Below are 15506 nucleotides of genomic sequence, written 5' to 3' on the forward strand. Positions count from 1 at the left end.
AAGTAAAAAAAATTGAGCTCATAAATTGTTAAGAAATTAATTTTATGAACTAGAATAAAAACTTATTTCGTAGAATTGAATCATTAAATACTAAAAATATTTTTAAACTGAAAATTTTGAGAGACCAGTATCATTTAACGTTTAAATGGGAATTTTAATGGGAAAAACGATTGAAGTCAACCTCACTATATAATAGTAAAAAATGGCAAGAGATAACAGCAGCCGTTCAGCTAATTTATGAACGAGGAGGATATCAACCTTTGAAACATATTACTCCACACAGAGCAAATGCAAAAAGAGAGTACCATTTTGGACCCAGTAACTGAAAAAGCAATAGCAGTTTAGTTTTATACAGTTTGAGGCTTTACCAGATATTTCACAACAGAAGAGACAGCAAGTCTCTAATTGATAAACTACAGGAGATCATATAATACTGCCCAAGAACAAGCAGGGAAGAAAATTCAAGAGAGTAGAGAGACAAGAGAAACAAACTCCAAGGTGACTCGGCCTTTGGACCTGGTGTTAATGACAAAATGCTCAGGGTACTTCCTTAACAACATAAGTAAACCATACCAAGGTTTCCCTTTAGATTCAGGACCAGGCCAATCCTCCGAAGTAAGATATCTCCTTACTCTACTGTGGTGCCAAACACCGTTATATTGCTCCACCAACTACAATATCAATACACAAGCAAAACATTCAGGTTTTACAGATATGTATTCGTTATTTCACACAAAGAATTTCAGGTAATAGAGAAAGTGTGTAAAAGAAGAGGATGACACATCCTCACATGGATACAAAATATATGGCTGAGACCTACTGGATTAGATCATTAACGAAATATGCCAATTCCTTTGAGTCAGTTAACAAAACACCCTTGAACAGACCTTGTGCTAAACATCAAAGGTACTAAACAATGTACTTTAGATGCATAATAACGCATAACATGGAATAATTGTGTCATACACATACTACCTTCTCTGAAAATCCTCAAGTGGCAGTGTGTGAAACTTCATGTTTAGATATACTATATTATTGTATATTTTACTAATGTAAAAATTTATTTCCATTTAATGAGATAGAAGTGTTGCCTGTATTAGTACCTTAAGCTAAGCAGATTGATACTAAACACTAAGTTATAATTGTTAACTATTTATAATATTGTAAATCATCTGCAAAGCTCTATGATCAGCTTCTTCCATATTTCCTTCAAGTTGGTATAAACGCTCCCAAACTATCTTTGCGCTGCTGCCTTCAGGATGTATTCTGTCGACCTTCATTGTATATCCACTTGTTTCTCCTTTTCACCACTACTGACCCTTATCACTATTGTCGCCACCCTTTGATACTCCAACTCACTAGAGCCCAACTAGAATTACCACCTGACAAAGGTTGCATGTGCTGTCCACGACATGTAAATCCACATACTGCTGCTTCTGCAATGGACGATACTGTGTTAAGTGCCCTTTTGTCTCAAATCATTCTCAACCTAACCCAAGCTTTTTATTAATCCTCCTTTCCCCATAGATTGAACCTGAAAAACCCTAACACAACCCACATCCTCAAGCCCCAATGTAACTCCTAAATCTTACCTATCACCTAAATTGGAGAAACTGCTTGTAATGAACTAAAGGCAACAGACATATTTAGACATCATTAACAATTAATCCACATGGAGGAAACTCATCCAATAATGACCAAAGTGTGGTATGGGATGTTGATGATTCTCTAATAAAAGGCTTTGGAACTACTACTATGTGATAAAAAAGTTATGTTCCTCACCGCCTGCAAGATTTGGAATGTCCTTTGCTAAACTTTAGGAAACAAAATATTGCAACTTGCTGTGAGTTAAAAGATTAATATATTCTCAACATAGCAAAGTGCGATGTTTGTGACAAATTAATATGGGTCAATATTGATATGTGGACTTAGTTGGACTAATACTACAGGTTGAAGATGTAATGTATCAGACATCCTAGAAACCATTGATTTTGGAAGGAACAAAACCCGAGTTTCTCTCTAGCTTGAATTTGAAATATGACTAATTTACCAAATTCTGTTGTAAGTAAGGATTCTTTTCATTCTAATGTTTGGGGTCCAGGACATAGATACTTATGTCGGAGAATGATTTGTTTCATTATTGACAATTGCACAAGAGTAACTTATTCTTTTTTTTACGAAAGTTAAGTCAGTGGTTTCCAAATGCATGTTCAATTTATAGTATGTTTAAAACACATTTACGAAAACCTGTTGAGTGTTAGGATAATGTAAGTAATTTCTCCTACTTCTCTCTCTTCCAGCTCACCCACAAGGGCAACCTAGTGCAAACCATCTTGCATTACGCAAGATCTAAGGGAGAACCACACCCAAAGAGTGTAATGGAGGTATCCTAACATGATGTAAGCATCAATGGCTAATTTAATGGCTTGAATCCCATACAAGGTCACACGGAAACGACTCAAATGTTGCTCCAAGGCTCACCCACAAAAAGTTCCTTAATTTTGTTTTAGATAATAGTGTTGGAAATAAAGATAAATATCTTATAATATAACTTATTCCATAATATCCAAGAATATCTCAGGATTAGTTTTCTTATTTTCCATTATTTCATGATTAATCTGTAAATAGGAGCAATGTATTGTTTATCACTCTATCATAGTACACATTTTTAAGTCAGATTAACGTATTTATATATTTTCAGTCCATAATTTAACTCCGTCTATATTACATAACTGGTTTCAAATTCAGATAAAGGAGGAAGGTTGAATTAGGCGCTCGACAACCAACATAAAATTTTGTCGAATCTTCATGACAGATCAAAGACCATATTTCACTAGAGCTAGGTCGTTGCTCAGAAACAACACGCTGTATAACTTGATTACAGTATCAAATAAGCAAGAACCGTTGAATTGGTGCCTAGGTGTAGTGCAAAATGAGTAAGGGTTCCCATTTTCTTTTTCTTTTCTTTTTTTTTTTTTTGACGAGGGTAAACAAGCTGGTTCACAAAGGTCAATTTAGAGAAAAAGTTATAGATAAAGTCAAAAAAAAGAAGTTGTTTGGAACATGAAAATATAGGCATACTTACAGAAAAATCTAAGGGGTGGTGGATACCAAGATAAGGAGAAAGATTAATATTATGTGCCTGCAAGAAACAAAGTGGGACGGGTTGTAGACAAAAGGGTTGTTACATCCGTGTTTAAGCTTTGGCACACAAGAAAGGTGAAGAATAAAAATGGGGTAAGCATTATCGTTGAGGGACATTAGAAGAAGGATGCGGTAGATGTTAAAAGGTGGACGACCAGATCATCTCAATAAAATTTGTGGTGGGAGAAGAGGCCTTTCATGTGATTACCACACACCATAAGTAGGTTTGGACGAACACCATGAGATAGTTTTGGAACATCTAGAAAGTTTAATGCAAGACGTACCTAAAATTTTCTTGGGTGGAGACTTAAATTGACATGTCGGAAAGGATGTGACAAACATGAAGGAAACCATTGGGGTGTTTTTGGGGGTTGTCAACATTGAGTTAAAACCATCTTAGAATTCTCTTCAAGTTGTGATCTTCTTATAGCAAACAATTGCTTTATGAAGCGAGATGAACACCTTATAGCATATAAGAGTGGCCCGACAAGTAAATTTACTCCAGGAGAATGATTGAACACACAACATAGGGTGCTTGTCATGGATTTTCACGTTTAGTGAAAGATGAGAAAAAAGACATCAAGAAAAAAACCCGAGGACTAAGTGCTAGCGAGAAAAGTGAGAAACAAAAAAAATCCAAAGACATAGAAGAATAAGCAAGGTTGTGACAGACACAGAACTACAGATGAGATGTAGAGTGAGATGACAAAATAGTAAAAAAAAGTGCAAAGAAAGCTTTGGAGAAACTAGATCTAGATGTATTGGAGAAAGAAACTGAGTTGTGGTGGTGGGAAGATTAAGAAGCAATGCTTTAAAGAGTGGTCTTTATAAGACAGCTAAGAAGGAGACAAAGGTGGAAGCAACCGAAGTTAGAACGAGAGCTTATGAGGGTCTTTATCAATCTTTAGGTACGAAGGAAGGGAAAAGAGACATGTATAGGATAGCAAAGAGCAGAGAAAAAAGGATGAGATTTTGGTCGCATTAATTGCATTAAGGATAAGAATGGTGAGGTTTTGGTCACAAATGAGAGAATTAATGAAAGATGAAACAGCTATTTTTACGTGTTATTTAATGATGGGCAAGATATTATTGTGCTCTGGGGGGTTACATATGAGGACAGAATACCAAAACTTCATATTGAAAATTCGAGATTTTAACCAAACTTTTTTAATGGGATTTTAAGGTGTAATAAGAAGATGACAAACAAATGGAGGAAGAGCGTCTTGGTCTCTATCTACAAGAATAAAAGGGAAATACAAACTTGTGAAAATTATAGAGGGATCAAGTTCATGAATCATACCATGAAGTTATGGGAATGTCATAGAACGAAAATTGAGAGAAGACACGCAAGTTTCGGAGAACTAGCTTGATTTTATAACAGGTGGATCGATACTATATCTATTAAGGAAAATGATAGAGGTACCGAAGTAACAAAAATGATCTACACATGGTGTTAATTGATTTGGAAAAGACATGCGATAGAGTACCAAAAGAGGTCTTCTGGAAAGTTTTGGAGAAGGGATTAAGTATAGCCTATGTTCCTATAAGTAAAGATACGTACTATGGAATTACAACTAGTGTGAGAGCTCAAGGTGTGACAAAAGAAATCAAGGATCATCTCTAAGCCCATATCTCTTCACATTGCTTGTAGAAGTGTTTACTAAGCATATCAAAGAACTCTTACCACGGTCCATGCTTTTTGCTGATGACATCATCCTTTTAGAGGAATCAATAAACTTTTTAAATTAGAGGCTAGACTTATGGAAAGAAGTTTTAAAGGTATATGATTTGCACAAAATCTGCAATAGAACATAATATATGTAATGTAAGTTTAGCACGAGGAGGGAAATACAAACAGAAGTGAAAATTGGAAAAAGGACCCTTCCACAAGTAAAGCGATTTTAGTATTCTGGGTGTATTAGTTAGGAAAATGGAGAAGTCAAAGATCTGAACCATGGAACTCAAACGGGTTGGTCAAGGTAGTGAAGTGTGTCTGAATTTATGTGATAAAAGGTATCTTTAAAACTTAAGGTTAAATTGTATTGCAATATCATTAGACCTGCTATGTTATATAGAAGAGTGTGATAGACAGAAAAAGTTGAGCATGAGGATAAGTTTAATATGGCCGAGATGAGAATGCTTAGATAGATGAGTAAACATACACATGGTCTGAATAAGGAACGATGATATAAGAAAAAATATCGTAGTGCCTATTGTTGAAAATATGGTGGTAGTTTGGACATGTGGGAAAAAGACCACCGAAACATATGATAGGCAAAGAAGGATGGATCAGATGGGAGCTAGACAAGTGGTGAGACATAGAGAAATACCTAAAAGACTATATACGAGGTTGTCAAAAAATGTGTGAACAGTCTTAATAGCGATATGATACATGATAGGGTGCAATGACATCATTTGATCCATGTAGCCAACCCTATCTAGTGGGATGAGCCTTTGTTATTGTTGTTGTCGTATTTTTAGTCCATATTTTCTCCTTTCCTATTTAAGTCCCACAACCTCGAAGACTTTTATAGAGAGAAAAAATGTGCAAAAGAGGTTGAGATATCCCTCAGTTCTCAGATACAATATACATCGCCAAGGCCAAATGAATTACACCATGCAACAAACCATGCTGATCCCTTTCAATGCCAGTTAACCAAATACCCTTGGACAAACCAAGTGTTGAACACCAAACGGAAGCCAAAAGGGTAATCTTATCCCAAATAAAATCAACAGTTGAAAAGGAAGTGTTAGAAATCTAGTGTTAACAAAGGATATTTTTCTTTGCATGACCCAAAGTCTCAACTTTGTTATCCATGACTCTCCCAAGATAACAAAAGCTGCAATCCAGAGAGACCTTTTTGAGGCATTGCAAAGAAAAATATGAGCCCTCTGATTCGAAATCTAAACCGCTCATAATGAACATACTAAGAGACAATCAGAGGCCTCTCTACTTATGGATAACATTTAGGGTATATCCTATTTATAACTGCAGTCCATCCAATTGCTTTGAAGTTGGAGGGAGATTTAGTTGTCACTGGAACACTCATGGTAAGTGGTCACTGGTCACTGGTTCTACTCACAACGGACGTGTCTCTATGGTTAATCTTAAACGGCTTTGAACTCAGCCGGTGCCTGAGATCAGTGGTCCTGGTTGCTGAACAGCAGTGGTGGTTCATTGGGGCTTCCTTGTCAGACCAACTTACCAAGTAGGCAGGAAATGAGTTCCATCGCTCTTACCCATCCTACTTCCTACTGCTGCTGGTTGTGCTCATCCATTCTGCAGTCCATTCCTTAAATCTGGCTTCCACCCTTGCTCTTCTTAATACCATCTACATAGTCTCTTCTTGGATCGAAGTGCTTTGATGCCAGTTGATCAACCGGCATCAAGAGGTAACAAAGACAAGAAGTTCACCGGAATATGGCTTAGACTGATTTCAGTGTGAAATCCAGCCTATATAGCCCATATATGTGATTTCTATTGCATGGTAATTACAATGAAGAAATGAAAAATACTATAATATTCTATCTAATAAAAACCTTTTCCCTTATGGACATGCCTACCCTGCTCTCCTAGCTGCGTGAATATCCCGCACACCGCAGATCCCCACTGATTCTCTTATTTCTCTCTCTTCCACTTCGCCATAACGAACCTATGATTTTGTTCTTGCACTCCTCTTGCGCCAGCCCATTGAATCTATTCTTTTTTCCTATCATAAAACTTGGCCCTTCTAGAACTTGTCATATGCATCAAACAACAGAAGGTAAAACGGATTGAGTGGCAACAAGGAAAAGGGTAGAAAATTCTGTAGAAAGGATTGGGAGTTGTAGAGAATGGGACTCTTGGATATCCTGCAGTGCATTATATTTGGTCTGGGTCTGAAGCAGTTCTTTGCACTATCAACTCCAATTTTACAAGTACAAAAGTTCCATTATTTTCTAAATTCTAATCCAGTTTGATCAGTTTAAGTGTTTAACTAATACAGAACTGCAATAGATACAACATGGATAAAAAATGGAAAGTAGAATAACCATATGTAAGTCCAAAACAACATCATAATAATATATGCATTCTAGAATAGACAACTAAGAGAATATAAAAATAAAAGCTGGGGGGAATAAAGCTCCCCTACTCTTCTGGGTTTATCAAATGGTCAAAGGAGCAGGGTTATGTAGCAAATATCAACTTCAAAAATAATGGTCAGAACTAACCTCCGCGTGTAGTTTCTCCATAGGCATCCACTCTCCAGGACCACAGAGATCAGAGAGAACAGTAGCTACAGACGATACTACATCCTTTTCTTCCAACTGTTGAAGCTGAAGATTATCAGCATCCCGGTCTACTCGGGATCTTCCTTCTGCTTTCTTATCTGCAGGAACCAAACTATCTCAATAATATCCCAAGCTGCAAATCTTGAGACTAATCATCTTAGAATCAAGGCAAAAACCATATGCAACTAGCGTAACATGAATATAGACACAATATTAATGATTTCAGAACCAAAATCTCTTCTTCTTTTTTTTTTAATTTTCCTTAGCACTATATGGGAAAAGATTAAGCGAATCATTTGAATAAATCCATATATAAAAGTTCATAGAACTTTGGCAAATGCTAATACAATACGGGTAAAATAAGGACTGCAACACTCCTTAGAAAATGACCTGCTATTAGAGGTAGCAAACAAATTAGTAGGTTTTGGACTTTTATTTTTTTATAAACTAACCAAAATAGTGATTATCTGGATTAGCCGGTTAACGCTTTTAAATCTGAACCGCTGATATAAAATATAGCAAAGGAAAAGTTAAGATTTATTTAATTAACAAAGAATGCAGCACTCCTTATTGATCTCCTATGGTGTTTTAGGCTTTTTCTCATACTTGTGAAATCATGAATAATAACCTGAATGTATGTTATAACTGTTGGCTCATGAATCATAACGCAGCTTACAATTCAGAAACACATGATTGAAAAAATAAATAAACATTACTCCACACCTCAAACCTGAAGAAAACACTCTAAGTCTCAAATAAATACTTAAATGACATATATTCTTCAGGAAATACTACACTCCAATGATAACACGAACATATCATAAGTCATCCATTACAAATCCAGGAGAGAAATTCTAAGGAGAAACTCTTGGGGGCTAACAACTTTTAGTATTTTTAGCCATCATTTGGCCAGCACAAATACTAAATCTTCATTTTACAAAGAACATCCCAACTGAGCCAACCAACTCAACAATCTACTTCTCCATCCCCAACTATAGACGGAATCTCTTATGATTCTCTTAAGTCCCCATAGGCAACAGTAAGCCAAAAGTGGTATAAGAAACAATAGTAAATGGAAACAAGTACTCATTAAGATAACGTCTCTCTCTTGATAGTTTTTGTTGAAATTCTGGTGTTTGGGTGGATCCCAATGGCATTGGTCGATCTATGAGGACAACCCCAAAAAGTTGAATAACAATTGGTTGTTCGTACCATTCAAATACAGGTAACCTTTCTAACATGAGTACATGACCTCCACTAAGAATAAAGATACACTGCTCTAACAATATATGACGTAATCCTACAGATCCTTTAAACTACTAGATCCTAGGGAATGCAATTGCATATTATACTAGACAGGCACAAACAAATAAAAGGGAAATCTGATCTAGCAAAATTACTTTATGTTCATAACAAATACATTTTCATAACCACAAGAAAATGTACTTCTAAGAAAATCCACACTCTCGTCAAGCAAAACCAGAAGTTCCAAATATAAGACTTACACAGCATCCACATTATCCTCAAAATTCTATGTATGGTCTGTTGTGATGAAGAACAGCATTCATTATATTTGTAAAAAGTGATCATCAACAACACAAAATTATAGATTGTGGAAGGCAGAACTACATTCATACTTCGAAAATCTTGCAAAGCATGAGTATTGCACAAAATCTGTATATAGAGAACAACAGTCCACTCAGTCAAAAAAAGAAAGAAAAAAAAAGTCCCACACTATAACTAGCTATCACAGTTGTCCGTTACTCCAAAGATAAATTCGCATATGCCAAATTCAAAAGCAAAATCCATTCAGCCAAACAAACCAATCACAAGAAAAGAAATCAAGAAAGAAACACTAACCCAATGATGCAGACTTGCTTCCAGCACCCACACCAGCGTACCCGTAACTTTCATACCCATCTCTTCTCGCCTTCTTCCCGCTACTGCCCCCACCAGCACTAGCACCGGCACCAACATCATCCTCATCATCATACTCGTCCTCATAATAATCCCTCCTGCCTTTCTTCACTATCACGCCAGGCCCAGCTGCAGCGGCCGAGGCCATGTGGTAGTTATAATGCGGCACCACGGGCCCTCCCGGCACCCCAGCTATGGAGGCAGGATGGTTGGGGTAGTGGCGAGGGCCGATTGGGCCACCGAGAATGCTGCGAACAGGGAGCAGGAAGTAGAATTCCTTGTCGCCGATCTGGAGAAGGTCTTGGGAGTCGAGTTTGACCGGGGGATTACCAGGGAGGTGGAGGACGCCCTCGACGAGGCAGCCATTCTTGCCGAGGACCTCAAGGGCGAAACGCCGGCGGGTGAAGTCGTAGAAGATTCGGGCGTGGTGCCGGGAGATGTTCATCCCTCCGCCGAGGCTGGAGAGGTCGACATCGACCGTTGATTTCTTGGAGTTGCGCCCGAGGACGATGGAGTAGGTCTGCATGTAGTACTCAAAATCCTCGCCCTGGAGTTTCGCGAAGCCCGCCTCGACATCGCCGCCGGCGCTGGCGGTTCCCATTGCGGTGGTGGTCGTCGGAGAAGGAAAAACGAGAAAGCGAGACGAGAGGCGAACGAAAATTGGGAATTCAGAGAAGCTATGACTATCGATCGGGGTTTTGAGTGAAAGGGCCAAATAATATTGTATTTTGAAAATGGGAAATTTCTTGGACAAGCTTACAAATGAAGGGAAATTGAGGTGCATTTTGATTAATATTTCAAAATTTATGTTGGATTATAATTATATTTTAAATTTATTATTTTTTTATAAAATAATTTTTTTAATTAAAATAATTTGAATCAATTAATAAATAAATAAACTAATAATTATAACGGTTAAATGATTGATTTAATTTTTAGAGGAGTGAAGTATTGTTTTGGTTTTTAATGTTTGAGATAAATCTTAATGTTGTTATCACATTTGAATCGTTCTATTTAAATTCTTAATTTTTTAAAATTGATTCAATGTTGGCTTGCCAACGGAATTGACAACGAGATAAAATTGAGACGATTTTGAAACGCTAGAGACTTAAATAAAACGAAAACGTTGGGGATAAAACGATACATAGAAATAAATTTTAATTTTATCCTTCACTAATATCAATCTTTTAGGGTGAATAGTTATTCAATTATTTTTTAATCACATTTAAGTAAATTACACTTAATCACATTACTTTGATTTTAAATAAATTTATTTTTTTATAATTTTATTCTGAGAAAATATAGGAACCAATGGAATATTTGTACAATGTGCACATTAGAGGTTTAGGGATGTCCGATTCAGTATTAGAGATATAACCATTAGTGTTACATTTTCCCATTAGCTTAACTTTTGGAGGAGTGGTATCATGACATGGTATTAGAGCTCTAAATCCGAAAAGTTAAGAGTTCGATCCTAGGTGAAGTTTTAGAGTTCGATTCTTGGTGAAGTTTTTGGGATGAGTGATTTCATGACATAAGATGTTTATTATCCCTAGTACCTGGATGGTTATTATGGATAGTATGGTTGATGTTCATTTTTTAACTCAATAGCCCATTGTATTGTACACATTGTACAAATATTCCATTGGCTCAGGATTCTTTTATTCTTTCAGATTTTTGCTTATCATGAAATGTTCGTAAAATAACTAGAATCACATTAATTTATTGTATATGCATAATTTTTTTCCACAAGTTTATGTATTAGTCATTCTATAAACATTTTATGATGAGTAAAAACTTTTAAGAGTAAAATTATAAAAAAATAAATTTATTTAGAATAAAATTAATGTGATCAAGTGTAATTTACTTAGATGTGATTAAAAAATTGAATAACTATGTATCGTAAAAAATTGATATTATTGAAGGATAAAATTAAAATTTATTTCTATGTATCGTTTTTGTTCCCAATGTGTTCGTCCTATTTAAGTACCTAACGTTTTAAAATCGTCTCAATTTTGTCTCGCCGTGAATTCCATTAACAGATTCTAAATGGTAGGATAACATTGAATCAATTTTAAAACGTAAGAGATTTAAATAGGATAATTCAAATATTAAAGACAAATTTAAAACTTACCTAAACAATAAAAACAAGAATAATACTTTACTCTTTTTAGAATCTTGACTATTTCAAAATGGATGTAAATGTGATAGAAAAAATGGTACAGATAAAAAAAAAGTAGAAAATATAGAAATAACATAAAAAGCATGGTATAAAGATTAAAAAAAAAAAAGTTCTGATACAAATAAGAATTAGAGACAAGAATTAGATGAAAAAGAAGGGATAAGTGTGGAGGACATAAAGACAGAGATGGTAAGGATAGTATTATTACATATGGTTAAATTATTATTCATTTTTTATATGAATTTGTTTGTTATAATTAAATTATTAAAAATTGTTTTTCAATAAAAAATTATTTTTTAATATGTTTAATAAATTTTTAAAAGTGAAAATAGAAATACTAAAAAATAAAAATTTTATAAATTATAATTTACATTTTTTAAAAGATACTTAAAAAAAGTATTTTAACATAATAAATAAATAAATATTTTTATATTATTATATCTAAATATCATTAATAAATACAAATATATTTTTATATAAAATATTTAAATATTACATAACTTTTATTTTTTATAAAAATCTTTTAAAAAATAAATCTATTAAAAAAATCTTTTCTTATAAATTCCTTAAACAAGTCTTATATGGGAACATACTAGGATAAGATGATTAAGGCATAATAACTGGTGTGGCAAAAGTTTGGTCAGTTCTCTTGAACGGGTGTGGGGATGAACGAAAAAAGATTGGTATAGAAGTGAGAAAAAGCAAATATTAGAACATTGGAGGTGTTGTTAGGTACTAGATAAATGATATAGTAAAATATAGAGATGAAAAATTATAAATTTATATAAAATATAAAAATAATTGAATAATTTTTTTTGAGAATTATAATTTTTCTCTATCACAACAAGATTACAATAACATTCTCTTTTGACAAAAAGAAAATATACTTCTTTTTATATATATAGAAAAAATTATTTAAAAAAATATTATGTATCTATCTGGATAACTTGATTGAAAACAAAATAAAAAGATTTTCAATTTATAAGCGAACCTTTGTTACGTAAACCATGCGTAACATGAGGTTACTATTCTTTCTTTCTCCACCATCAAAATTTAATGGCTATTACCTAGGAGTATTTTTCTCCTTTCATTATTTAGTTTTTCTTTTTTATTTTTCTTTTCTATAATTAGCTTTACTAAACTTACAATCTCCCACATAAAACTAATTTTGGTAAATTTTCAAAATTTATGTTGCTCATGTATTCAATAGGCCATATGATGATCTACACTATTCAAACTTTTCAGTGTTGATTGGTTTTGTCATGGCATCTGCTAGGTTATCTTTAGTGTGAATCTTCTACATATCAACACTTCCTTTCTCTACTACTTATCGAACAAAGTGATATTATATTCCAATATGTTTTGTTCTTGAATGAAAGGCAGGATTTCTTACAATGTGCAAGGCACTTTGATTGTATCAATACACAAGAATCTTCTGTTGTTTGTGTCCGAGTTCCTCCATCAACCTTTGGATCCAAATAGCTTCCTTGCATGCTTATGTAGCTGCCATATATTTAGCTTCTGTAGTAGATAAAGTTGCAACAGTTTGTAATTTAGATAGCCAGCTCACAACTCCTCCTGCAAGCATAAACACATCTTGTAGTAGATTTTCATTTATCAAGATCACCTGTAAAGTCTGAATCGACATATCCATTGACAATAAATTCTGATCCTCCAAAACATAATGCAACATTCGAGGTCCCTTTGATGTATCTCAAGATCCTCTTAACAGTATTCCAATGCTCTTTACCCGGATCTGTCATAAATCGACTTACCACCGCAACTGCTTGAGCAATATCTGGCCTTGTATAGATCATGGCATACATAAGGCTTCCCACTGCTAGTGCATATGGTACTCGAGACATTTCCATCCTCTCTGCTTCACTACTAGGGTACATACTTGAGGATAATTTGAAATTCATAAGAAGTAGGGTTGAAATTGGCTTACATTCTTACATATTAAAGCGTTGCAAGATCTTCTTTAAATAATTCTTTTGCGATAGCCAAATCTTTCTATCCCTTTTGTCTCGGTGGATTTGCATTCTTAAAATCTTGTTTGCTGATCCCAAGTCTTTCATATCAAACTCCCTAGCCAGTGCCTTCAATTCTTGGATTTGACCTTTGTTGGGACCTACCACCAACATGTCATCCACATACAACAGCAAAATGATGAAATCATTATCACCAGACCTCTTATAATAGGTACAATGATCTGAACTAAGTCTATTGTATCCAAGGCTAATAATGAAATAATCAAATCTCTTGTACCAACACCTTGGCACCTGCTTTAGACCGTACAGAGATTTAGTTAACCTGCAAGCCAAGTTTTCTTTTCCTTGTTATTCAAAACCTTCTCGTTGGAGCATACATATCTCTTCTTCAAGTTCTTCATCAAGAAAAGCAGTCTTTACATTTAATTACTCTAGATGTAAATCAAATATAGCACACATAGCCAAAACTACTCTAATAGTAGTTAGTCTCACCACTAAAGAAAATATTTCATTGAAGTTAACACCTTCTTTCTGAGCATATCCCTTGACAACCAATCTTGTACGATATTGTTCTACCTGCTCATTACTATCTCGTTTGATCTTGTAAACCTATTTGTTACCAATGACTTTCCGACCTACTAGAAGTTTAACAAGTTTCCACTTTCCATATATGGTTCCTATGTAATGTCTCAATTTCTTATTGCATTGCTATCATCCACATAAAAGCATCTGGATTGCGCATAGCCTCCATAAAAGTTATTGGCTCTTCATCTTCTGTCAAAAGACAATATGCATCATGGTTTGTCAAAACATAATTTGAGGGCCATGATGGTGTTCTTCTTTGTCGAGTGGATCGACGAACTTATATGTCATTATCCTCTGCTTCTTGTTCTTCGTGCTGTAGTTTTGCATAAGAAAGATCACATTTTCTGTATTTTTTATTTATTTGAACAGTAATTATCTCTTTAACAGTGTTGTCATTTTCTTGTTCTTTTTTCAATTCATCTTCTGCAAATATCACATCTCTTCTGACAACTACATTGCAGGCAGTGAGATCCCACAAGTGATACCCCTTAACTCCGTTAGCATAACCCAAGAATATACATTTTCTAGACTTTAGGTCCAACTTTATTTTTTTCTGGGAATGGTACATCATGTACACAGGACAACCAAATATATGAAAAGAAGAATAATTAGGTGACTTACCTTGCCACATTTTCATTGGTGTCTTTAACCCAATTGCAACATAGGTCGTGCTCTTTCTAGGAGATTCATATTCATTAGTTCTGCTACACCATTTTGCTGAGGCGTATATACAATTGTGAATTACCGTTGAATACCTGCTTGCTTGCAAAATGTTAGAAATTCACCATCGACATATTCTCCTCCATTATCTGTCCTTAAACACTTGATCTTCTTTTTGGATTCAAGTTCTAACTTTGCTTTGAACTCTTTAAACATCACAAACACGTCTGACTTCTTCTTGATCGGGTACATCCATAGCCTCCTAGAGTAATCATCAATAAATGATATAAGATATTTTGCTCCTCCTAGGGACATCTCAACGATTCCCACACATCAGAATCAACTCCAAATGTGTGTTTGCTCCGAGATGTGGATCTACCAAACTTCAATCTATGTTGCTTGCTTGTAACGCAGTGCTTACAAAACGGTAAGTTTACCAAATTGAGTCCGGGAATGAGATTACGTTCTACAAGAATTTTCAAGCCTCGTGCTGACATGTGGCCATGTTTGCAATGCCATATCATCTTTATTTTTTCTTGGCTTGCTGAAGCAACTAATGCTTCTGCCTCTTGCAAAGTATCTCCCATAAACATGTATAAATTTGCTGCAATCTTTTAAGCTTTTATTACCACAAAAGCTCCTTTAACAACTTTCAAGATCCTACCTTCAATATGGGTCTTGCAACCAAGTTCATCCAATTGCTAAATCGACAACAAATTCTTCATCAAGTCTTTCACATGTCTTACCCCTTGAAG

The 15506-nt window shown here is 34.8% G+C and overlaps 1 protein-coding gene across 1 annotated transcript; it reads right to left on the reverse strand.

Moving 5' to 3' along the window:
* Nucleotides 1-170: 170 nt before the first annotated feature.
* On the reverse strand, nucleotides 171-10113 carry LOC112707855 (FHA domain-containing protein FHA2). The gene is made up of 3 exons (XM_025759858.3): nucleotides 9277-10113; nucleotides 7357-7514; nucleotides 171-671 (listed from the first exon to the last, which is right to left on the reverse strand). The coding sequence occupies exons 1-3, from the start codon at nucleotides 9932-9934 to the stop codon at nucleotides 462-464; spliced, it is 1026 nt and encodes a 341-aa protein (XP_025615643.1). The 5' UTR covers nucleotides 9935-10113; the 3' UTR covers nucleotides 171-461.
* Nucleotides 10114-15506: the final 5393 nt, after the last annotated feature.

Source organism: Arachis hypogaea, chromosome 8 (genome assembly GCF_003086295.3).
Source record: "Arachis hypogaea cultivar Tifrunner chromosome 8, arahy.Tifrunner.gnm2.J5K5, whole genome shotgun sequence".
Lineage (NCBI taxonomy): Eukaryota > Viridiplantae > Streptophyta > Magnoliopsida > Fabales > Fabaceae > Arachis > Arachis hypogaea.

Coding starts and splice junctions, on each gene's coding strand:
- LOC112707855 (XM_025759858.3), bottom strand. CDS start 9,934: ATGGGAACCGCCAGCGCCGGCGGCGATGTCGAGGCGGGCTTCGCGAAA. Junction 7,515..9,276: donor AAGCAAGTCTGCATCATTGG/GTTAGTGTTTCT, acceptor TGGTTCCTGCAG/ATAAGAAAGCAGAAGGAAGA. Junction 672..7,356: donor TGGAGAAACTACACGCGGAG/GTTAGTTCTGAC, acceptor TTGATATTGTAG/TTGGTGGAGCAATATAACGG.